Below are 26,765 nucleotides of genomic sequence, written 5' to 3'. Positions count from 1 at the left end.
CGTCTGAAGCTGGCGCCGTCTGAAGCTGGAGCCATCTGAAGCTGGTGCCATCTGAAGCTGGAGCCATCTGAAGCTGGAGCCATCTGAAGCTGGAGCCATCTGAAGCTGGAGCCACCTGAAGCTGGAGCCGTCTGAAGCTGGTGCCGTCTGAAGCTGGAGCCATCTGAAGCTGGAGCCATCTGAAGCTGGAGCCATCTGAAGCTGGAGCCATCTGAAGCTGGTGCCATCTGAAGCTGGAGCCATCTGAAGCTGGAGCCATCTGAAGCTGGTGCCACCTGAAGCTGGAGCCGTCTGAAGCTGGCGCCGTCTGAAGCTGGAGCCGTCTGAAGCTGGTGCCATCTGAAGCTGGTGCCATCTGAAGCTGGAGCCATCTGAAGCTGGAGCCACCTGAAGCTGGTGCCACCTGAAGCTGGAGCCATCTGAAGCTGGAGCCACCTGAAGCTGGTGCCATCTGAAGCTGGTGCCATCTGAAGCTGGTGCCATCTGAAGCTGGAGCCATCTGAAGCTGGTGCCACCTGAAGCTGGAGCCATCTGAAGCTGGAGCCATCTGAAGCTGGAGCCGTCTGAAGCTGGAGCCACCTGAAGCTGGAGCCGTCTGAAGCTGGAGCCATCTGAAGCTGGTGTACATTAACATATCTGAAAACTTTCACGCTGTCCAGCTCTGCTCTGAAGAGCAGAGCTGGACAGCGCATGTGTGGAGGGATCATGTGATCCCTCCCTGCCAATCATCCTGCAGTTTGCCGGCCAGGATGTTACTGCGCATGCACCAACTATTCGGTCGGCGCATGCGCACTAACAAAAAAAGGAAAAAAAAAAGAGAAGATCACCGCAGCCTTTAAACTTGAGAAAAGACTGCGATGATCAGGTCACTTCTCAGGGACAGCAGGTTATCGGCACTGCTGTCCCTGAGAAGTTTTTTAATACATAGCCGTTACTTTTCAATCCTTATCAAGGAGATAATGGGGCACATTTATCATGTATCGGACAAAACGAGAAATACTTATCAGTCCTTATCGCATGGATAAGGATTGATGTATTTCTCAAATTTATTAAAAATGGAACAGTTCCAAAAAACTGCTGTTTCTGTGATAAAAAAAAACATACCCACCACTGCCTCTTCGGTCGCGCTGTCTCCTGATCTCCTCCTCTTCAGCTTACTTTCTGTTCTTCATGCTACTGCGCATGTGCCGACCGGAGAACTTGAGGCTGTGACTGGGAGGGATCACAAGATCACTCCCTGCACATGCGCTGTCCAGCTCTGCTCCGGAGAGGACATATCGAAGAACAGAAGTTTTACCAGCAGGTCCTATGATGTACGCCAGCCTCAGCTGTACATTAACACAACAAGTTGAATGGTGACTGCTCGCAAAAACGATCAGGAGTGCAAAGCAGCATGCGATGCACCTTTAATAAATTTGCGGAGAGCACATCCTGGCCTAATTTACACGGTAAGTGCACGACCGTGCTTTCTTAAATATACCCCTCGGATTGAAAAGTATCAAGTCAAAAAAACGAAGGGTCATAAATAGACCCCTATGAACCTGCTCTGTGGCGTTCTCATCAGACCATTGATCCGCCGTTACTCACCTGTTTTTTTCTGACACTTCAAATAAATGCTCAGATATCACCATCCTGGAGATTGTGCTTCCGGCCACCTATTCATCTGTGTTCCGTGCTGACGTCACTGCTCATGAAACATTAACCAGTTGGACCATCTCGGTCACTGACAACTTGACCAAACAATCACCCTTCTTTCAAAGCCCCCCGAGTCTCTTTTTCAGCCATAACTACAGTCACCAGAATAGTCCAATGTATTTATACACAAGCCGGACCATGCTCGGATGTTTTTTGCTTAATTAATGTATAAGTCACACCTGTGTGGAAGCCCCTGCTTTCAATTTGCTTGGTATCCCTCATATAGCCACGTGTTTCTCCATGTATGGTACATGCCTTACTCCTATGAACAAGCAGCATTTGTTCTACAATGTTTTTTGGGTCAGAGAGCGGCATTTATCCAACGTTTTAATAAATGTGTTTTGCTTTCAGACATTGGTAAAATAACATGTAAAACGGTTTATGGTTTGTTTTGAACATTTTTGCACCAGATTAGACGGAGACTTTAAGACGTCCCCCGTGTATTGTGTAGCCGTCATTCTATACAACCAGACCGGTTTAAGTAGCTCTATAAGAGGTCATACAAGGTTAGAAGCCAGTGCTGGGATAATATTATAGGAACAATCTTTATCTTTTAAGCAGTTGAGCATTTTTAACGATCAATTAGGAAACAACTCGCAGTGTATTGAAAATGTTCTAGTTGCACTTTATACTCTAAAACCTATTTTATTTTGCTGAAGATCTATTCTAATTACACCCCGGAGACTTGTGTTCTACTGGCTCAGGAATTTATTCATTTTGACACTTGCAAAGATATATTTTGAGTAGCAGAGTCCAGGTTCCTATCTTATGTGCTGCCATTGTTGATGAGAATACTGACTGTAATTACAGTTTATTTATAATAGTGCATCATCCATAAAATGTAGAGGTACAACCAGTAAAATATGGGACAGGCGTAGGCAGAAATGCAAAAAATAAACCGTAACTGTAATATATATAGATCTTACACAAACACGGTCCGGATAACAGGAGGTCCCAACATCTATAAGAGCAAAATCAGGACAAAATAAACAGTCCCCCCCCAATCTACCCACCCACGCCCTAATTTGGGGAAGCCCCAGACATCCTGAGGTTCGCAAATAAGGATTGTCTGCTGATATCTGTAGAGTTGGCAGGTATGGTATAACACGATGCACAGATGGACCATGTGGGAATGGACAAGAAGACAAAGGGAGAGAGGGCCTTGCGCATAAGAGCTAACAATCTAATAGGGAGAAGCAAGGTTAAGACAAGGGGCATGATGGTGTAGCGCAGTGACACTGATCATTATACACTGTCATGCTAATCACACACCTGATACACACTGATCACTATGCACAGGTCACGCTAATCACACACCTGATACACACTGATCACTATACACAGGTCACGCTAATCACACACCTGATACACACTGATCATTCTACACAGGTCACGCTAATCACACACCTGATACACACTGATCATTATACACAGGTCTCGCCAATCACACACCTGATACACACTGATCACTATACACAGGTCACGCCAATCACACACCTGATACACACTGATCACTATACACAGGTCACGCCAATCGCACACCTGATACACACTGATCACTATACACAGGTCACGCTAATCACACACCTGATACACACTGATCACTATACACAGGTCACGCTAATCACACACCTGATACACACTGATCACTATACACAGGTCACGCCAATCACACACCTGATACACACTGATCACTATACACAGGTCACGCCAATCGCACACCTGATACACACTGATCACCAGGGCTGTAACTAGGGCTGTGTGAGGGGTGGCGGCCCAGGGCGCAAACATGAAGGGGGGACATGAAATGAATATTTGACATTAATTTGGTTAAAATTGAGGGTTTGGGGGGCGTCACGTTTTCTTCTTGCCCCAGACACCAATATTTCTAGTTACGGATCTTCTGATCACTATACACAGATATCACACACCTGGTACATACTGCATACTTGCCAACTTCTTCTAGTTGGCGTCCGGGAGCTGCCGGGAGGAGGTGGGTGTGCAGGGGGGGGCGGGGCTCCAAAAATGGAGTCATTTTGCACGCGCTCCCTGTGATGTAATGATACAAACATGTCATTTTACAGTGGGGGGCGGGGCCAAATGCCGCGATTCCCAGAGAATCGCTGCATTTTGGACCGAATTCTGCCCACTTCACTAGATATCCTAGATATGGGAGACTGCCATACTCTCCCGGGAGTCCAGGAGACCCACCCGGAATCCGGGAGTCTCCCGAAGTGTGACATACCGACATGCCCCCGTCTAGCAGCCTTTCTCTCGTGCCCCCCTGTCTTCTCTTACATAGACACCAGACCCCACCCTGCAGAGACCCCCCAGGTACAGATATTACACTTACTGTCACCAGGGGGAGGGGCTAAGCCTCCATCACATGACGTCATGTGTGTAAGGTCAGCGCTGCTCTCTCACAGCCTCAGTCACGTGGTGGGGGGGAGGAGGAGGCGGAGTCACACGAGCAGCTGGAAGGCCCGCCCCCGCCGCTCTCAGTGTAGCTGTCGTCACTCTGATCACATTAACCTATCAGGCGCCGGCCAGGAGGCGCGAGTCTTACCCAGGTGACCCCGCCCCCGAAGCTCTGTGTGGCTGACGTCACTCTGATCACATTAACCTATCAGGCGCCGGCCAGGAGGCGCGAGTCTTACCCAGGTGACCCCGCCCCCGAAGCTCTGTGTGGCTGACGTCACTCTGATCACATTAACCTATCAGGCGCCGGCCAGAAGGCGCGAGTCTTACCCAGGTGACCCCGCCCCCGAAGCTCTGTGTGGCTGACGTCACTCTGATCACATTAACCTATCAGGCGCCGGCCAGAAGGCGCGAGTCTTACCCAGGTGACCCCGCCCCCGGCCCCGGGGACCGGCTGAAGTACGTTCTTTATTAGTAATTAAAATAATTATTTTACTTGTCAGTCTGCACCTGTGACACTTATCAGACCCCGCCCTCAGGGGGGCTCATCCTAATGATCCATGGTGAGTATATATCCGGGTACTTCTCCTCCTCTCACACGAGTTATAGAACCTCCCTATCGCCGCTATTTACCATCAGCTGAGCGATACTGGTCGGAGGGCTCTGACTGGTCCACAGCCAGTGTGTGTCCTGCTGCTCGGAGATCTGTGACTGGACCGTGGCTCCAGCTCAACCTTCACTGAGAGAAACACAGAATAGGAAAATAACACTAAAATATTTACTTGAGGTAATAAAGTATCTTTCTGTCTCCGCGGGGGGGTAGAGAATACATCTCTCTATTTCTCCTTTGTCCCCACCACTGTCCGCATCCAGAGATTAGCGCAGTACATGACTCCGCGGTCTTCCTGATGAAGCCGTTAGCTGGAGAGGACTGTCCCCGTCTCTCACTGGCTCCTTCATGTGTTGGGAAGGGCCCCTTACTGAGGTGACAACGCTGGGGAACATCTCCTGAATCTCATCACAAACCCCATAACCAGGGCCCTTCCTGAACCTATTATTTTATGTATAGGACAAATAACAATGTTGGTGTTAAAAGGGATAATGTATATTGTAGTGTCCCATGATCTATATGACATTGTGTCTTTATCAGAGCTGTATTATATTCCAGCATGGAGACACTTCGTATTATTGAGTGGTTAGCACTTCTGCCTCACAGCACTGGGGTCATGAGTTCAATTCCCGACCATGGCCTTATCTGTGTGGAGTTTGTATGTTCTCCCCGTGTTTGCGTGGATTTCCTCCGGGTGCTCCGGTTTCCTCCCACACTCCAAAAACATACTGGTAGGTTAATTGGCTGCTATCAAAAATTGACCCTAGTCTCTGTCTGTCTCTCTCTCTGTCTATGTGTGTGTGTGTTAGGGAATTTAGACTATAAGCTCCAATGGGGCAGGGACTGATGTGAATGAGTTCTCTGTACAGCGCTGCGGAATTAGTGGCGCTATATAAATAAATGATGATGATCCTACGCACCTTTGTCACCCACCAGCCTCTCTGTGTCCATCTATTTCTCAGAGTATGTTAGAGTGTCCTTGTTATTCACCATCCACCTCTGGTACAAGGTGATGTTTCCTCATTGCCTGGTTCACCTTTAATTTGCTGGACTCCTTACATCTCCTTGGTGACTTGGGATATCCTTATAATCTACAGAACAGGATCCATTATCTGCATGTTGGCAAATAATATAATCTACATTTAAACTAAAGACCTATCCATTGTTTCTTGTAATAATAATTTTCAAAGTGCCAAGAGGATTTTACATGATTTCCAGTTATCTGTATATTCTAAAGATATTAAAGAAATGTTGTACAAAAACACTTCATATTTTTAATACACAATACTCAAGTAAATTGCTTTTTCAAAGTAGCGGATAAACATCACTTTTAGAGCTCGATTAAAACAGGATAAAAGCTAATGGATGGGGGGGAATGGACGTGAAAACAAATTGAGTCTTATCAGTCTTATGATTTATCGGCTTTTGCCTTTGCATGGGGGAGCTTATTTAACAAGTATTGTGGCGGAACCTGTTCTTGAGTTGGCAATATCAGATCAAAATCATTACAATATGTCAATAAATAATTTTTTATTGTCTTTTTTTTTTTTGCATTTTTTTAAAACAATTTTTATCTATTTTTAAACAAGTTGAACTGAAAGACCAAACATGTCTTGTTGTCTCTCACATGCTCAGAGACCGCGCTGGTAACACAGTACGTAAACCTCATCGCTGCGGCCCAGTAATGAGGGACTTATTGTTGCAATAATAAAGTCATTACGGGAGGAAAGTGATCTTCTGGGTTAATGGTAAAGGAGCCAATGACAAGGGTAGAACCAGTGTTATATGGGGGCAGGAGGTGGGTTTACCTGGAACCTGACTGAAGGTTTGTCTTATATAGAAGAATGTTGCAGGGGGTACTGTCCTCTGTACAGAGGATGTGATCAGGGGCATTATGTGTCAGTGGGGTAAATGGCACTGGAGGGGCAGGAAGGACTTTATTTCCATCAGAGGGATAGGTTTTACTTTGTTAGTGTCTCTTCTCTCTATTAACAATCGCTCAGTACAATTTCCCTTAATGCAAATGCTATAACGTACCATACAGCAACTGGTCATCATATTTGACTTGGTAATTCTGGTCCAGAGAGGGGGTTTCTGGTCCTGTAATCCCCCCTATGACTGTGATACAATATGACGTCCAAGGACGGGATACACAGACCTGTGATAGCTGGAGGTAATCTCTCCATGGTATATTAGCTTCTGATCACCGCAGGACACGTGTGGCTTCTTGTGATACTCTACTTACTTATGTCCTCATCTATTAAGGAATCTGTGTATATGTCTTATTACATTACTGTAGTGATTTATGTAATGTAATTCACTTAAATGTATTTCACATATTTACATTGTTGGTGACAAGCAGAACCACATGTAACCGTGTACTGTATATGTAAGCGTGTTCTGAGAGTGGTAAACACTTGTGTGTCCGGGCCCAGGGTCTGTTAAGAAACCCTGAGAGGGGAGGCAACATGGCAACAAGAGGCTGTGTAACATACATGGCATGGGGACACATAAGGCTGTGTAACATACATGACATGGGGACACGTGAGGCTGTGTAACATACATGACATGGGGACACGTGAGGCTGTGTAACATACATGACATGGGGACACGGGAGGCTGTGTAACATACATGACATGGGGACACGGGAGGCTGTGTAACATACATGACATGGGGACACATAAGGCTGTGTAACATACATGACATGGGGACACGTGAGGCTGTGTAACATACATGACATGGGGACACGTGAGGCTGTGTAACATACATGACATGGGGACACGGGAGGCTGTGTAACATACATGACATGGGGACACGGGAGGCTGTGTAACATACATGACATGGGGACACGGGAGGCTGTGTAACATACATGACATGGGGACACGGGAGGCTGTGTAACATACATGACATGGGGACACGGGAGGCTGTGTAACATACATGACATGGGGACACAGGAGGCTGTGTAACATTATCAAATCGAATAGCATTTTATTGAAAATGTACTTGAAGCAAATGCATTTCTTATTCACTATGTGTATTTTCTGCACATGTATGTATGTATGTATGTATGTATGTTAGTTATACATTACTTATATTCATTTCTGTATTTATTATTAAATAACAGTAACTATAATTTTGCTTTGCTAATGTGAATTAAATATAATCATTAGAACAGTGCCACCTGGTGGCCAAATTATCAGGATAAAATGCATGAGGTCTCCAAGTTATAACTTTTGAAAGAAGGATGACTAAACCATTGAGTTTATTGTTCATACCTTTAGCAAAGCTCATAAAACATACATTTACCTGTGAATAATGCACATTGCTGAATGGTGTCTGACCTTGAAGCTATGTGATCAGTAATGGAGCATATATAATATAGAGCATAATAACCCTCTCTGTAATGATGATATAGTACAACCCAGGCACAGCCCCCCACCCTCTCCAGCCCTCAGCTCATTGTGTCATCTCTGCGTAGGAGATTGTCTGCTTGTGAGATGGGCTGTGGGCTGGCACACACTGGCACCATCTCACCCTAATGTAAGGAGCTGGCAGCAGGGGGTGTGTCTGAGGGCACAGATGACCCGCCCTCCTGGGGGCGTCTGTGTGTAATGTTTGTGCATCTTACCCTGCAAACTTACTCACCTCCTCCCCATTCCCTCCTGCAGGCTGGCACCTGACAAGAGTGGGGTCATCCTAGACATCAGCACCCTGAAAATGAATGAGCTGGAGACCGAGGTCCCCCCTCTGCCCCCCAGATACCGCTTCAGAGATCTCCTGCTGGGGGATCAGACCTTCCAGAACGATGACAGGTAAGAGGGAGGGGGGGGGGGGTCCTGCTGTGTGAGCCGGCGGCTGCTGGAGCTGTCCGTGGTGCTGAAGCTGCACTGAGCCTCCAGCATCCTTCTGTGATAGATATATTATAGTACACACACTATAGGGGTATATAGCTGTACTGAGCCTGCAGCATCCTCCTGTCATAGATATATATATATCCTGTAATACAAAGAGTCTGTACAATATTATTATAAGGTCTCCACTGTCACACTAAGGTTTTGTTGTTAAACTTTTGTTGCTGATGTTGTATTTAATGTTTATTGGCAGGTCCAGGTATGTTCTGACATTGACCTATATATGGATAATGTGACTTTTTTTACGAATGACTCTACTGCTTTTCCAAATGAAAATGTTGAGTTCTGTTATCTTGAAGATGTTTGTTTATAAACCTAATTATATGGTGAGTTGTAATGTTTATGCAATGAAAGCAGCATTTACCATATGGTTCATAAGGAGAGATGCAATTTTACACCAAGTAACATATTTATTTTTTTTTAAGCTGAAACAGCAGCAGATTTTTAAGATGAAATGGGACAAATTGTAAAACGTGGATGATTGTTGTGATAATGATGTGTATGGTTATGATGCACTGAGCTCATGTTTACCATCTTGTGCTATGAGAGTTACATGGTATAATGATATTTGTATTTATACAGTTTTACGTGTTTTTTCCTGACCTCTTTTACATAGAACGCTATTTACTGCTAGTTTATATTATTTTGTTAAATCTCAAAAGCCACTTTAATATTTTAATTAGGGAGCGCTTATTACACATTACAATATTTAAACAAGTATAAACATTTGTTGCTTCTGTCAGGCAAAGGGTTAAAGCCACCAATACTATCAGTGTGTGGTTTGTGTCCAGGAAGATATCATACTTATAGGAGTAATGCACGTTATTACATATATTATATTGCACGTTTTCCAGACATACTGGTAAAACCTTGACAGAGATGTGTAATGTGACGCATGACAGTTAAAATAAGTACAGCAATTTTATTTCTGTTCTAAAATGACTGCGTTTAAAAGCTATTTAACCGTTTCTGAACGTGTACTTGAATGCACTGAGTTTAGGGTGCAAACATCACTCCCTGTAGAGGAGTCCTTTTTGTAAGATTAGATGTGTAATAAGGTTAATGGAGCTGGAAAAAGTTTAGTTTGTATGTCCCGTGCAATTCTAGCTGTTTGTGGAGGTGGAGAGGGGTCAGCGAGGAAGGGGAACGTCCATGTTCTTGTGTGATTTTATATAATGTAGCTCTTCCTTTTTTATTCTCTGAATTAATATCCACTTAACACTTTGTCATCACTAGATGTGAACTAATGATTTTAGAATACATAAGACAGATGCTATTAAAGAGAAGGAAATGAATAGAAAAGACTCTCAGACAAGGCGATAGTTTGTAGCACATTGATTCATACCCTTTACTTGGCTGGCACCCAGCTCTGTCTGGCATCGCGGGCAGCGATCATGATTCAGGGGCAAATAAATAATAGTCTCAGTTTCAATTACTGTTGTCTACAATTGAAATATATTATTTTTATTACAAGCTGGAATAGGGTACTCGTAGAAGATCGTATTATAATCTAGTAACCAATGAGTTTATTAATTGTTAGTTTTGCAATGATAGAGGATTATAGTGATCCTCACTAATAGAACAGGGCTAATTCTTAATATAAAACGCTGAATACACAATAAGTTATTATGGTTTAGATGAGATCCATGAAATCTGCGCTCCTGTATTTGCTGCTGAATCCCGTGTACACGGGATAGACAAGTTATTTCCACATGGGAATTTCATGGTTTCTGGTATTGACAGAGGATCTCCCACTAACCAGCTCGGTCTGATTTTATTAATCTCTAGATTGTACCTCCTGAGACTTCCCTAATAAACACAACTCTTTCATATTTACACTGCATGTAGCAGACTGTCCAATTAGCGCAGGAATTGCTGCGATATTAACATTACTGAGTCTTTGCTCATATAGTTGTCAGCCTGAGAAGAAACCTCCTGTTATCAGGATGCAAAAGCCTGTAACATGCTTGTAATAGGGATATAATATAATTGACCTCTGAATCACTGTAAGGATTAAGGAATTCATTGGTGTACATTTATGTTTGTCTTCATTTTAATATTCTTACAGCTTTTTGAGAGGGGACCAAGACAATAATGGAGGAAATACTGTAATATACTATCTGACTAACCCCCTAGTAAGCAGCACCTGCGGCAGCTTCATATGATATTGTGTATCTAGACTATGGAATATATTCGCTACATATATCCTATGATTTGTTACCTAGCAATGGTCATGTTGTAGCTAGGATTCTGTGCAAGCCCCACTGTAGCTCCAAGAAGATACTATGTAGTGTATATATGTAACCTGAGACACCGAGACACCACACTGGCTTCAACCTTGTGTTTTTTGATACTTTCTGTATTTTTTATTTTTAGCCAGGTCACATCTAAGTGAACCCTACTTCTACCAACTTCCAGATTCTGTACCTTATAAGTACCTGGGTGTTATGTTATTCCTCATTCACAGAATGCGGGAGGAAGTGCCCGGTGATTGGGTCATGCCCTGACTGCAGGAGGAAGTGCCCGGTGATTGGGTCATACGCTGACTGCGGGAGGAAGTGCCCGGTGATTGGGTCATGCCCTGACTGCAGGAGGAAGTGCCCGGTGATTGGGTCATACGCTGACTGCGGGAGGAAGTGCCTGGTGATTGGGTCATACGCTGCTGACTGCGGGAGGAAGTGCCCGGTGATTGGGTCATACGCTGACTGCGGGAGGAAGTGCCCGGTGATTGGGTCATACGCTGACTGCGGGAGGAAGTGCCCGGTGATTGGGTCATACGCTGACTGCGGGAGGAAGTGCCCGGTGATTGGGTCATGCCCTGACTGCGGGAGGAAGTGCCCGGTGATTGGGTCATGCGCTGACTGCAGGAGGAAGTGCCCGGTGATTGGGTCATGCGCTGACTGCAGGAGGAAGTGCCCGGTGATTGGGTCATACGCTGACTGTGGGAGGAAGTGCCCTGTGATTGGGTCATACGCTGACTGTGGGAGGAAGTGCCCGGTGATTGGGTCATACGCTGCTGACTGCGGGAGGAAGCGCCCGGTGATTGGGTCATGCGCTGACTGCGGGAGGAAGTGCCTGGTGATTGGTCATGCGCTGATTGCGGGAGGAAGCGCCCGGTGATTGGGTCATGCGCTGACTGCGGGAGGAAGTGCCCGGTGATTGGGTCATACGCTGCTGACTGCGGGAGGAAGTGCCCGGTGATTGGGTCATGCGCTGACTGCGGGAGGAAGTGCCCGGTGATTGGGTCATACGCTGCTGACTGCGGGAGGAAGTGCCCGGTGATTGGGTCATGCGCTGACTGCGGGAGGAAGTGCCCTGTGATTGGGTCATACGCTGACTGTGGGAGGAAGTGCCCAGTGATTGGGTCATGCGCTGACTGCGGGAGGAAGTGCCCGGTGATTGGGTCATGCGCTGACTGCGGGAGGAAGTGTTTGGTGATTGTGTTTTATACACTGACTGCACTGTACATGTCCTCTTGCAATGTAGTGGTCCAAAAGCCAAGATCACATTAGTGTTCCCCATACTATTTATCAAAACACAGATCGTTACTTGAAACATTATCACAAAATTAGTCACTCAAGTGTGCACAAGAGGCTATACAGAGGCAAAATCATTTTTTATATGTCTTCCGATACAGACTATATAGTATAAGGGCGACTTGCAATTTCTTTATCTGGGAAAACAAGATTGTAAATATATTTGTTTTTACAACATCTAGTACTATAGTATTACTGAACTGTTCAGTTTTTGGTGGAAATTTCCTTTTAAGAAGGCCAAAATGTTAATCCCCATACTATGAAATGTTATTAGTAGCGGCAGTCCTGTATTTGTGCTTTCCTAGGATACTGCCTCTAATCTGTCCGTGTACAGAGATCGGTCAGTTTATTTTGGACCACGTTACTTTGCTCTACTTCTGTAATTTATTTCAATCTAACTTCTAATTAGGACACTTTGTAGTGCAGAATTTGTCATTTTTATTGTACAGAAAGTGATATGGGGACAATTAGACCCGCTCGTCCCTTTCTGCACTGCCTGGAATTGGATAGAGAGTAAATATTGAGATGGAAGTTTTATCTGCATAGACAGGTGTTTGATAACCTTCGTATTATGTCCAGGCCATTACTCTGCCAACCGAAACTCTAGAGTGGCAACTACAAACAAATGTTTATTTCATGGGTGTACTATCGGAGTGATCAGTGTTACAATATACAACTGCACAACATCTGCTTATGCGTTTGTGTAATTAATTATCTTCAGTGCAAACCTTGCCCGGTACATAGGTGACATCTGACGGCTGGTTTATAGCTGGTCTGTAACAAATGACAGCCATACGATATTAACGTTCATTAATCACCTTATACTGCTAGTTTCTGATTAGCTGCTACAGGTTATAGTTTGATAGTTTGATAAATATATTTTAGTTATGAAGTGTCCGTTACAGAGTTGTGGGTTGTGTCTCTGTGTGTTATACCAGGGATAACACTTATACTCCATTCATACTGCACCATAATCCCGGGTTTTTGCCGGGGCGAGCTCAAGCGACCCGGGTCTTGGTGCAGTATGAATGGTACAAGTCAAAAATCCCGGGTCTAAAAACCCGTTATTTATCGAGAGGTAATTCCCGGGTCGGACCCGGGCTGCCTGCACTATGAATGGTGCAACCCGGGTTTTTCAACCCGGGTTGCACAGAAAACAAGCTGATTGGCTGTCTGCCTGTCTCTGGAGGATGATGTCATCGGTGGGAGCCCGTGGAAGAAAAAAAAACCAGTCACCTTTCAATGACATCACCATTTTTCAGCCAATGAAAACTGCTCTGGTGATTACTCCCACAAATTGCCAGGGCATAGACTTGTGCAGTATGAATGGGGTCAACCCAGGAAATTCCCGGGTCCGAGGTGCAGTATGAATGGTGTTTCTGAGCTGGGACGCTCCGAGCCCCTGCAAAAACCCGGCTTGAAAAACCCGGGATATTGCCGGGGCGGCAGTATGAAAGCGGTATAACTGTATTCAGGTTTCATCTGTACATTTGTGTGTAACCAAAGTGGAAGTGAGCAGGAATAACTTGTAACCAATCATTAATGTTACCAGCAGCACAGATTCAGGGCCTGATTATCCAATCGGCTGATTTGGCCGCAAGGACGAGTTGTTCTCCATCTACTGCGTGTTATCCTGGCGTGGAAGGTGATAGGACGCTACAAGCATGTTACCCTAGGGCGGCCTGAACACTTAGTCAGACCATACACGGATGTGTATCCAGTCTGAGCATTAAATGTTCTACGTACAGAGTAATGATGAGAGAGGATTGTGTTCCTCTAGGTCAGTGATGGGCAATCTGATGCACTTCAGGGGCCACACTGTCTTCAAAGGGCCACACGTTACCCTTAATCTCAGTAAGAAGGTAAAACAATACATTTAGTCTACGTTAGTGACAGATATAATAATATACCAGCAGCATTTTACAGAAGTATTATAAACACATGTGACAATAAGGAGGGAGCTGGGGGCCGCAGGGGAAGGCTCGGAGGGCCACACGTTGCCCATCGCTCTGTTATATGCTATAACGTCCAGTAACATTGACCGGTACAGTGGAGGCACGCAGCCTGTGCCTCTCCAGCATTATATAGTCGTAGCAGTGTTCTTGTGACTGACACGGTTTCCTACCAGTAGGAGTTGGAGACACACAGCTTGTCCTGCCCGGGTAATGGGGAGACACTGGCGTGTTCATTATGGTAGGAGTTTACTGTAATCAGCTGCTAATGGCAGATTATATCAGGAATTAATAAACCGCAGCAGCCTCTTACAGGATACTCGGCGATCGGGTCTAGTGTGGGAATAATGGAGCTGACAGGTTTCCTATCACACATAGGACAGACTGACACGTAGTCCTGCTAATACCACAGAGCGATGACCAATATAAATATATATTGTGTATAATATATTATTACAGAAGCACAAGGAAAGTAGTAAATAGCAGGTTACACGTCCTGAATTTCTGCCATTTGTGTTTTTCATCAATAATTTTTATGGAGTACATAAAATAAACAGGGGGGAACAGAGAGAAGAGAGGAAATACAAGGGGGACCCCCTCACAGAGGGGGGCATGGGTGGGGAAGCTCATAACGTAAATGAGACCGTAATTAGGATAACTACAGTAAACTAAAATGATAAAGCATTGTAGAGAGAGACATGTTGGTGTGTAGTCTGGTAATATAAACCTACCTGAGATGGGGGCCACTTGTTGCCATTTGTGTTTTAAAAATCCCAGGAAGATTGTTTGTGCGTGGGGGAAAAAGCTTCCCAAAGAGTGTGTTGGGCTGTGAGTAGAGCCGATATAAGGGTCCCTGGGGTATGAATGGAGAGAGAAGGGTCGGGCTCCATTCATGAGGTACATTTTGGGTATTCCAACCAGCTGGCAAGTTGCTGATAATCAGGGACTGGTAAAAGGCTGCTTGTCTGCTCACTCAGTCTCTCAATACCTGGGGAGGCTCCTGACTTACGCTCTGTATGTTCTGTTGTTGTATATGTGTGTGGGATACTAGGTTCCTCACTCTAGAGAGGCTGGACAGACTAGGACTTCTGTTTCTGTTTGTTTATTTTAATGCCTGGAGAATACATGTAGCTGAGGTTAGTTGAACCAAAACACTGGACTGGTGTGATGTATCTGACTGAAGTGTGTGAAGTGCAGCTGTCTAATCCCAGGAGATGGTAACAGTAACACGATCTTATAATTATATATCAACACACCCATGAGACGGCTGAACAGTGTCGTGTTTTGTTGTTATATTATCAGAACAGACTCCCTGGGTCAAAGTTCTGGCCAGCGCACACCAACGGGTGGCATCCTAACCCCACCAAAACCTGGCCAGGACCCAACTGGGTCCATATATAATTTTTGCTTAATGTATGCAACTCCTGGTTCTTTTACATTGCAGAATAATATAATACACTGCATTGTACCAGCTGAGATCAGGGGTAAATGTATCAAGCTGAGAGTTTTCCGGCGGGTTTGAAAAACCAATCACATTCTAGCTATCCTTTATTTATTACATTCTACAAAGTGACAGCTAGACTGTGATTGGTTGCTATAGGCAACATCTCCACTTTTCATACCCGACGGAAAACTCTCAGCTTGATACATTTTCCCCCAGAACTGAAGATTTCCTGCTCTTTTTAACAGATCACATTATTATTGAGCAAACCGTTTTATGTGATTAGCCACATTGTATCTTCCTTTTACCTCTCTGTAATACATAAACCAGTAGCCATGTTTACTGATGAGAACATGTCCATGTATCCACTCCATAGATTTCCTGTAGGGATATGGGTGACACTAATTGAGGAGCATGTGCCTCTGTGAGGGACGGTCACATAAACCATAAGCCCACAGCGCACACATTCAGACATAATTCAATTACACGGTTGGAGTCTGAAGTCAGCGTATCTGGGATTCCCCTCCAGTCATCTCTGTCGCTGCAGCTGCCGGCAGCCGGGGCGCTGAGCGTTCTCTACCTGAAGACAGAATCTTCTTACATAACTGTGACACCACTGCATGCACCCCCCTTCCCCCCATATATTACATGCACTGGTGCAGACCGTCAGATGGAGACGCAGCACATTTACAGATACAAGGACAGAGGAGAAACGTTTTCTATGGTTGGATGGATTGTGTTGTTGTTTAACAAAGACCTTAAGCAGAGTGCTCAGCCTGGACCTCTCAGATGCTAGATCATTATTGAGCTTACTTCTAATATAGCACCCTCCAACCTCCTTCACTTTCCAAGTTACAGGTACTAGTTGGTAGCTATAACTGCCAGAGAGACCTTGAAGCTTCTTGCTGGTTGTCATGGCCGACGTCAGTGGTTTGAGCTACGGGTCACTACTCCCACTGCTGGGCTCGTATCCCTGATGTTAGGGAATTAGGTGTCCAGAAAGAACAGACATCAGGTTAAGGACTGAGAATTACTAGCTGATCCTGACTTCCAGGTGTTAAAGGGCAAGTAAAGCCATTATGTGACATTATTATGTATAAAAGGTTGTGTATACTGAATTAAACAATTTATTGGCATAACTGGACAGGCAGAGAGTGAGTGATAGCTTGATAGACTTGCTTTTCAATAATGCAGTGTGCGATTGGTTGATTTAATGATGTCACAGCAACTCTTATTAGCCTGTATTAGATGAGGTCGGGTCTGATCTTTCTGTACGGGGGGTGGGAGGGAGTGCAGCAGAATATCGGGGAAACGCTTGAAATTGTATTTTACTTTCATTGCTCATATCTGGAAGTTTCAGTTTTGGGATTGGTGATACTTTTAAAAGTTTGTCTGCAGAAATGTTCCTATATTTAATTATTGACCAGATGCACCAGATTCTGTTTATTGGCTGTGATTCTAACTAGAATATATTTACTGAAGATGAGTATTTAAAATGCATCATCATCATCATTTATTTATATAGCGCCACTGATTCCGCAGTGTTGTACAGAGAACTCACTCACATTCCCTGCCCCATTGGGGCGTACAGTCTAAAATCCCTAACACACACACACACACACACACACAAAGACAGAGAGAGAGACACACACACACATACACACACACAGACACACACACACACACACACACAATTTGTTAGCAGCCAATTAACCTACCAGTATGTTTTTGGAGTATGAGAGGAAACCGGAGCACCCGGAGTAAACCCACACAAACACGGGGAGAACATACGAACTCCACACAGATAAGGCCATGGTGGGAATTGAACTCATGACCCCAGTGCTGTGAGACAGAAGTGCTAACCACTACGCCAAATTATTGCATTGTAGCCATGTTCAGTAAGCATATCATAATCAGGATTGTAGTGAAGTGAGGTCCTGCAAGATAGCACCACGTTGGACATGGTGAGATGTGCCACGTGGGACGTGGTTAGATACGCCACGTGGTACGTGGTTAGATACGCCACGTGGGACATGGTTAGATACGCCACGTGGGACATGGCTAGATGCGCCGCGTGGGACGTGGTTAGATGCGCCACGTGGGGCGTGGATAGACGCGCCACGTGGGGCGTGGATAAATGCGCCACGTGGGGCGTGGATAGATGCGCCACGTGGGACGTTGCTAGACGCGCCACGTGGGACGTGGTTAGACGCGCCACGTGGGACGTGGTTAGACGCGCCACGTGGGACGTGGCTAGACGCGCCACGTGGGACGTGGTTAGATGCACCACGTGGGACGTGGTTAGATGCACCACGTGGGACGTGGTTAGATGCACCACGTGGGACTTAGTTAGGATCATTGGCTCAGCAGCAAACATGCCCTCAACAATTACATTGTCTGTAAATGCAGTAATATCAGAATCAAATTCTCTCATCCGAAACTCACACAAAACACCAGACACCTCCTAGCAGTGTTTATATGCTGATACAGCCCCCTACTAGAAGGAAGTCCATCTAATCACCCATATAGAGTATAGCTATATCCCATCACATGGTGGTTACACTCATAACAATATAATCACGGTTATCAATCTGTTGTATAAAGGGAAAGATCTGGCAGAAGGACAACAGCCAGAGATACAGCTACATCTGTTTTACCCCATGTCCATAGAGATGGCCCTACACCCCCAGACCTCCCAAACTGCCAGCATTTGTATCCCAAATATTCTCTTTTGGTCTTATCAGCTCCAATATGGACTGGGCCACTGGGGATTGGTCATGTACTGTACACTGGCCATTAGTGTAAAGGGACTGGGGGTGAATTGCTCGATATGTGATATCTGAATGTTTGTCAGTGGTTACACTCCTAGGGGTAAATGTATCAAGCTGAGGGTTGGAAAAAGTGGAGATGTTGCCTATGGCAACCAATCAGATTCTAGTTATTTATTTAGTACATTCTACATAATGACAGCTAGAATCTGATTGGTTGCTATAGGCAACATCTCCACTGTTTCCAACCCTCAGCTTGATACATTTACCCCCTAGAGTTGGGCTTAACAAATGAGGGTTTTTAATAAGTGATATTGACAATAAAAGCTGAAAGTGATTCTGCTTCTTCAGAGTGACCCCCAGATGCAGTGAGCTACGTGCAGTCATTACAATGTGGGAGATTTTGTAAAAATATGGAAAATAAAGTTCCTGAAAATTCCTCTTTTTGGCCATATGCGTAGAAAACACTGGAAATAACTAGGATACGGAAAGGAGATTTCTCAGTGTGCAACAAGGTGTATGCCCAATTATATGTCACTGAACATTTACCAAAATAACATGAAATAAATGTTTTAATAAGAAACACTAAACAATGAAAATACAAACATACAAGAGCACACTTGGCAAAGACATTATCATATTATTTGTATCAGACCACTTCCGGGGAACAGATAATTGCCCCTCCAGTTCCTTTCTCACCTCTACATTAGCTTCATATTGCCCCTGTAGCTCTGCTCGCTGACTGCACTGAGCATGCTCAGAAGTCTGGTTACTGGGTGGAACTGCAGCAGGGACCATTGTGTCTTCTTGTGTCTTATTTCCACCAATCAGCTCCTTAGCTCCACGTTACCAGGCACAGAGCACTGCCCAAATATTCCCAAATCCCTAAATGTAATGCAGTGAGGGGAAAACAGGGTAAGATGGGATTAGTAATTCCCCCTATATTTTCTACATGGAAACCATTCTACAAGTAGAAACTACAGAACAAGGTGTGTTTAGAAACATATTTGCAAGTATGTTACTTGTTAATAGATGTGTTTGGGATACTAGGAAACTCTACACGAGGTAGTTTCAGTCTTTACTTTCATCAGGGGCTGTTGTGTGAGTGTATTTAATTATGCTGCCCTGAAGTCAGAGGGGCTGCGATTGCTGCATGTTCTGAGATACTTCCAGGCTTCCCAATATGATGCCCATTAGTACGTGTTAAACAAGCCATTTGTGGCTCTCTATCCTCTATTTAACTGCACTAACATCTTAATATTTGCTTAGTGCACAAATAATGCAAATATAAACCTATAAATACATACAAAGACATATAACTAAGATTAGTGTTCATCTTAGTCGATGATAGTCTACAGCAGTGTTTCCCAAATCCAGTCCTCGGGTGTACTCATTACTGACTGACACATTGTAACAGATCCACAGGTGATATAATTATTTCACTTGTGACCTGGGAAACCTGCACTGTTATGGGGCCTTGTGGACTGGGTGTACGAAACACTGGTCTACACTAAAAACACAACAACCAATCACACATTTGCTTTCATTGCCTAACTTACACTAGACAGATAAAAAGCTCAGTGCTGATTGGTTGCTGTGGTTTGCACCATTGAGCATTGTTGGTAAGTGAACCTCTATGACTGACTGCAAATGTTTTAGGAGAATGTTTTGGCTACACCGGTCCACCTGATGGCCGCAAGTGGTACTGCAGCAGAAATAAAATCCCCACCTTCCCAAGTAATGTTATTTACCCAGGGGACCAAATTATCGGTCAGTCTGTTCACCTGGCGCTTTCACTGAGCGGTTGGATCAGCCCATGTGTGTCCAGCATAAATCTTGGCACTTTTGCTTCTAGATGTGTTTTGTTAAAAAATAAACCAAATAATGGTTCAAGTGATATTGTAATAAGTGATCAGGAGCCATTTCATGAGACCTAGGGGCCCTGGTGTGTTTATAACACTCTCTGCTCTACATCTTTGCTTTCTTAATGACCTTTATAAAAAATATTCTATATATTTTATTTGTTGCATCAATGCAGAGGATCCGCTACAAAGATTCTTCGTCGGGTCACTTTCCTTAGATGTGCGTGACAGTGACAGCAGTATATACAGCCAATACTTAGAGCAGTCTTACGCAGCCTGCATCTCTCCAGCTCTTGTAAGACTTGCCGGTGGCTTGCTGGGACTTGCAGTTCCACAACAGCTGGAGAGCCACAGTTTTCCTCATTATAATTTAGAGTATATTGCATATTCCATCCATTTTGTCCAAAGGAACCATGAGAAGAAATGGTCCCAGTGCTATTTGTATTTAGTCTGGCGGCCTTTAAAGAGAGTTTTTATGGAAATACCCAGATGCTGCAGGCAGGGCACTATCTTCAGACAAGTGTACTCCTATCACATGAAGAGGCTGAAAGTAGAGTCTATTGTGCAAATTCACCCTTCTCCTACATGTAATCATTTGCTTTGCTAGATACACTCTACTAACAAGTGTATCTAAAGAGGTTTATGCATAAAATGGGGATTATATTTTTAAAATGTGGACTACTAGTTCCACAGCTGCGAGGTATATATTTAACCTGCCTCTCTTCTGGTGTTTATGGAAAATATCACTGCCTTAGAAATAAGAGGGGAGTGTAGATGATAATATTTATAAAACTAAACACATACATTGTTTTAATTACGTATGAAAATTCAGCTGTAAAACGTTTTCTACAGATGTTTCTGCTATTCGCCGCCCCACCAGCAGAGGGCGTGCTTGCCCCAGTGTCCAAATCTTTCTGTAGGATGTATCTCTGTTTTATCTCATCTCTAGTATAACTCTGCATTCACTTTCTTCCATAATCTTACTGTAGTTCCGGAATTATTTCCCTAGATACAGACCGATTAAATCAATACTGAAATGAAATAGCGAACTGTTTGACACACATTCTGTGCAGTAACAAATGAAGAATTGAATGACATATTTCCTTTCACATAACTGAATATTTTCAATCTTTTGCATTTGTCACTGATAAAAGAATCAATTTATGTTTGAAGAAGCAGAAATGAAAAAGCCTTTTCTACATAATTTAATATAATATTACATTTAAAGGAGAGTCAGCAAGAACGTGCACATAACTACTGATAGAGAGAGACGTTATTTCATGCTGAAGTGAACATGGAAATCTCTGTATTGTGATGAGTAACCGTGTGACAGAATCGGCTCATATTGATACAAACTTGCAGCCGTTGCAATCATTGTACAAGTTATATAAAGAACAGGAAACTAGGCCTTGAACAAGAGAAACATTAGCGATAGAGGGGGACATTGATGGACAACGGGGGTCTGGAAGGCTGGAGACGGACCAGACGTAGTAGTAGGAATATATTGGTCAAGAACGAGGCAACACGTTGGCTTCTGTTCTTCCAATAAGTTCTGTCACATTATATTGCCCACAGCTGTATGTCTTTTTTTAATTGAGAATAATTCCAGGAAAATATGAAAATTAACAAAACATAACGTGGGAAAAACAACACTCAGCCCCCCCACTTCAGAATTGTTTTATTTCTTTTTTGCCAGGCATTAATCAAGAATTGCGAAATTTCTCCTAAATTATTAACACCCATATTTACCACTTGGGGTGGGGGGAGGTATTTTCTGTATATTAACCTTTACCTTGATTTCTTCTTGCACAGTGCCTCCAGCTCGGGGTCAGCAGGATATTTGTGGGGTGATGATGTGAGAATAAGTAGCACCAGAGTCAGACACACACACATAGTACCATACACCAGGCTGGTCTTTAGAGGCCGCATTGGAACATTTATTAGTGGGTAGTGGATAAGTGGAATTGTCTCCCATCAGAGGTGGTGGAGGATAATACATTAGAGCAGTTCAAACATGCTTGGGACAGACATAAGGATATTCTTACAAAGAATAAAGGGTCAATCAGGCTTTGAGGTTACCATAGGTCAATAAATGTGCAGACTAGATGGGCCAAGCGGCTCTTATCTGCCATCAAATTCTATGTTTCTATGGGTGGACTCCTAAAGTGTGTATGTGTGTGTATGTGTGTGTGTATGTGTGTGTATATATATGTGTGTGTGTGTGTGTATATATATATATATATATATATAATATATCAATGTCAAACAGTATTTTTGGGGTAGCTTTGAACATCACAGACACAGTAAATATAAAGCAGTTATGTACAGAGGTGTACACTATATCTTATCAACAGACCTGACTAATACACAGTTTCTATCTATAGTGCCCCCCGGGCAGGGTGTTTATAGGTGGTCATTTCACTATTTCATCCTCCCTCCTGGTGCCCAGAAAACGTACTGCATATCAATATGGGCACATGACGTCATGGGCATGGTGGGTTCTGGTCAGATTGTATCCTAATGTTTGTCGCAGTGGTGTCGCTGGTGATACTGGCTGTAGCGGTGAGGGTTAGGGTTATGCGGTGATGACTACGATGTTCTGTCGCAGTGGTGTGGCCGGTGATACTGGCTGTAGCGGTGAGGGTTAGGGTTATGTGGTGATGACTACGATGTTCTGTCGCAGTGGTGTCGCCGGTGATACTGGCTGTAGCGGTGAGGGTTAGGGTTATGCGGTGATGACTACGATGTTCTGTCGCAGTGGTGTCGCTGGTGATACTGGCTGTAGCGGTGAGGGTTAGGGTTATGCGGTGATGACTACGATGTTCTGTCGCAGTGGTGTCGCTGGTGATACTGGCTGTAGCGGTGAGGGTTAGGGTTATGCGGTGATGACTACGATGTTCTGTCGCAGTGGTGTCGCTGGTGATACTGGCTGTAGCGGTGAGGGTTAGGGTTATGCGGTGATGACTACGATGTTCTGTCGCAGTGGTGTGGCCGGTGATACTGGCTGTAGCGGTGAGGGTTAGGGTTATGCGGTGATGACTACGATGTTCTGTCACAGTGGTGTCACTGGTGATACTGGCTGTAGCGGTGAGGGTTAGGGTTATGCGGTGATGACTACGATGTTCTGTCACAGTGGTGTCACTGGTGATACTGGCTGTAGCGGTGAGGGTTAGGGTTATGTGGTGATGACTACGATGTTCTGTCGCAGTGGTGTCGCTGGTGATACTGGCTGGAAGCGGTGAGGGTTCGGGTTATGCGGTGATGACTACGATGTTCTGTCGCAGTGGTGTCGCTGGTGATACTGGCTGGAAGCGGTGAGGGTTAGGGTTATGCGGTGATGACTACGATGTTCTGTCACAGTGGTGTCGCCGGTGATACTGGCTGTAGCGGTGAGGGTTAGGGTTATGCGGTGATGACTACGATGTTCTGTCGCAGTGGTGTCGCCGGTGATACTGGCTGTGAGGGTTAGGGTTATGTGGTGATGACTATGATGTTCTCTCACAGTGGTGTCGCTGGTGATACTGGCTGTAGCGGTGAGGGTTAGGGTTATGTGGTGATGACTACGATGTTCTGTCGCAGTGGTGTCGCTGGTGATACTGGCTGGAAGCGGTGAGGGTTAGGGTTATGCGGTGATGACTACGATGTTCTGTCGCAGTGGTGTCGCTGGTGATACTGGCTGGAAGCGGTGAGGGTTAGGGTTATGCGGTGATGACTACGATGTTCTGTCACAGTGGTGTCGCCGGTGATACTGGCTGAAAGCGGTGAGGGTTAGGGTTAAGCGGTGATGACTACGATGTTCTGTTGAAGTGGTGTGGCCGGTGATACTGGCTGGAAGCGGTGAGGGTTAGGGTTATGCGGTGATGACTACGATGTTCTGTCGCAGTGGTGTCGCTGGTGATACTGGCTGGAAGCGGTGAGGGTTAGGGTTAAGCGGTGATGACTACGATGTTCTGTTGAAGTGGTGTCGCCGGTGATACTGGCTGTAGCGGTGAGGGTTAGGGTTATGCGGTGATGACTACGATGTTCTGTCGCAGTGGTGTCGCTGGTGATACTGGCTGTAGCGGTGAGGGTTAGGGTTATGCGGTGATGACTACGATGTTCTGTCGCAGTGGTGTCGCCGGTGATACTGGCTGGAAGCGGTTAGGGTTAGGGTTATGCGGTGCTGACTACGATGTTCTGTCGCAGTGGTGTCGCTGGTGATACTGGCTGTAGCGGTGAGGGTTAGGGTTATGTGGTGATGACTACGATGTTCTGTCGCAGTGGTGTCGCCGGTGATACTGGCTGTAGCGGTGAGGGTTAGGGTTATGCGGTGATGACTACGATGTTCTGTCACAGTGGTGTCGCCGGTGATACTGGCTGTAGCGGTGAGGGTTAGGGTTATGCGGTGATGACTACGATGTTCTGTCACAGTGGTGTCGCTGGTGATACTGGCTGTAGCGGTGAGGGTTAGGGTTATGCGGTGATGACTACGATGTTCTGTCGCAGTGGTGTCGCCGGTGATACTGGCTGTAGCGGTGAGGGTTAGGGTTATGTGGTGATGACTATGATGTTCTGTCACAGTGGTGTCGCTGGTGATACTGGCTGGAAGCGGTGAGGGTTAGGGTTATGCGGTGATGACTACGATGTTCTGTCGCAGTGGTGTCGCTGGTGATACTGGCTGGAAGAGGTGAGGGTTAGGGTTATGCGGTGATGACTACGATGTTCTGTCGCAGTGGTGTCGCTGGTGATACTGGCTGTAGCGGTGAGGGTTAGGGTTATGTGGTGATGACTACGATGTTCTGTCGCAGTGGTGTCGCCGGTGATACTGGCTGTAGCGGTGAGGGTTAGGGTTATGCGGTGATGACTACGATGTTCTGTCACAGTGGTGTCGCCGGTGATACTGGCTGTAGCGGTGAGGGTTAGGGTTATGCGGTGATGACTACGATGTTCTGTCACAGCGGTGTCGCTGGTGATACTGGCTGTAGCGGTGAGGGTTAGGGTTATGCGGTGATGACTACGATGTTCTGTCGCAGTGGTGTCGCCGGTGATACTGGCTGTAGCGGTGAGGGTTAGGGTTATGTGGTGATGACTATGATGTTCTCTCACAGTGGTGTCGCTGGTGATACTGGCTGTAGCGGTGAGGGTTAGGGTTATGTGGTGATGACTACGATGTTCTGTCGCAGTGGTGTCGCCGGTGATACTGGCTGGAAGCGGTGAGGGTTAGGGTTATGCGGTGATGACTACGATGTTCTGTCGCAGTGGTGTCGCTGGTGATACTGGCTGGAAGCGGTGAGGGTTAGGGTTATGCGGTGATGACTACGATGTTCTGTCGCAGTGGTGTCGCTGGTGATACTGGCTGGAAGCGGTGAGGGTTAGGGTTATGCGGTAATGACTACGATGTTCTGTCACAGTGGTGTCACTGGTGATACTGGCTGTAGCGGTGAGGGTTAGGGTTAAGCGGTGATGACTACGATGTTCTGTCGCAGTGGTGTCGCTGGTGATACTGGCTGGAAGCGGTGAGGGTTAGGGTTATGCGGTGATGACTACGATGTTCTGTCGCAGTGGTGTCACCGGTGATACTGGCTGTAGCGGTGAGGGTTCGGGTTATGCGGTGATGACTACGATGTTCTGTCGAAGTGGTGTCGCTGGTGATACTGGCTGGAAGCGGTGAGGGTTAGGGTTATGCGGTGATAACTATGATGTTCTGTCGCAGTGGTGTCGCTGGTGATACTGTCTGGAAGCGGTGAGGGTTAGGGTTATGCCGTGATGACTACGATGTTCTGTCGCAGTGGTGTCGCCGGTGATACTGGCTGTAGCGGTGAGGGTTAGGGTTATGCGGTGATGACTACGATGTTCTGTCGCAGTGGTGTCGCTGGTGATACTGGCTGTAGCGGTGAGGGTTAGGGTTATGCGGTGATGACTACGATGTTCTGTCGCAGTGGTGTCGCTGGTGATACTGGCTGGAAGCGGTGAGGGTTAGGGTTATGCGGTGATAACTACGATGTTCTGTCGCAGTGGTGTCGCTGGTGATACTGGCTGGAAGCGGTAAGGGTTAGGGTTATGCAGTGATGACTACGATGTTCTGTCGCAGTGGTGTCGCTGGTGATACTGGCTGTAGCGGTGAGGGTTAGGGTTATGCCGTGATGACTACGATGTTCTGTCGCAGTGGTGTCGCTGGTGATACTGGCTGGAAGCGGTGAGGGTTAGGGTTATGCGGTGATGACTACGATGTTCTGTCGCAGTGGTGTCGCCGGTGATACTGGCTGGAAGCGGTGACGGTTAGGGTTATGCGGTGATGACTACGATGTTCTGTCGCAGTGGTGTCGCTGGTGATACTGGCTGGAAGCGGTGGCGGTTAGGGTTATGCAGTGATGACTACGATGTTCTGTCGCAGTGGTGTCGCTGGTGATACTGGCTGTAGCGGTGAGGGTTAGGGTTATGCGGTGATGACTACGATGTTCTGTCGCAGTGGTGTCGCCGGTGATACTGGCTGGAAGCGGTGACGGTTAGGGTTATGCGGTGATGACTACGATGTTCTGTCGCAGTGGTGTCGCTGGTGATACTGGCTGGAAGCGGTGGCGGTTAGGGTTATG

General features: G+C 45.7%; 2 protein-coding genes across 6 annotated transcripts in view; one reads left to right on the top strand and one right to left on the bottom strand.

The window, feature by feature from the left end:
• Positions 1-4,131, bottom strand: part of ADAMTS13 (ADAM metallopeptidase with thrombospondin type 1 motif 13) — a 70,604-nt gene extending 66,473 nt beyond the window's left edge. Inside the window, exon 1 of the mRNA XM_075185788.1 lies at positions 4,049-4,131. The gene's annotated coding sequence lies outside the window, so the exon portion shown is untranslated. The remainder of the gene's footprint in view (positions 1-4,048) is intronic.
• The window catches only part of KCNT1 (potassium sodium-activated channel subfamily T member 1), a 227,520-nt gene that overhangs the window by 30,008 nt on the left and 170,747 nt on the right, over positions 1-26,765 (top strand). For 3 of the 5 annotated variants that reach the window (XM_075185792.1, XM_075185798.1, XM_075185796.1), the window contains exon 2: positions 8,392-8,535. In XM_075185792.1, the coding sequence (XP_075041893.1) occupies positions 8,392-8,535 (144 nt within the window). Of the gene's footprint in view, positions 1-8,188; positions 8,285-8,391; positions 8,536-26,765 lie in introns of those variants that run through there. The other 2 variants (XM_075185794.1, XM_075185797.1) reach the window with 2 other exon arrangements.

This window comes from Mixophyes fleayi, chromosome 9 (genome assembly GCF_038048845.1).
Source record: "Mixophyes fleayi isolate aMixFle1 chromosome 9, aMixFle1.hap1, whole genome shotgun sequence".
NCBI lineage: Eukaryota > Metazoa > Chordata > Amphibia > Anura > Limnodynastidae > Mixophyes > Mixophyes fleayi.
This window is presented reverse-complemented; position numbering and strand designations above follow the sequence as displayed.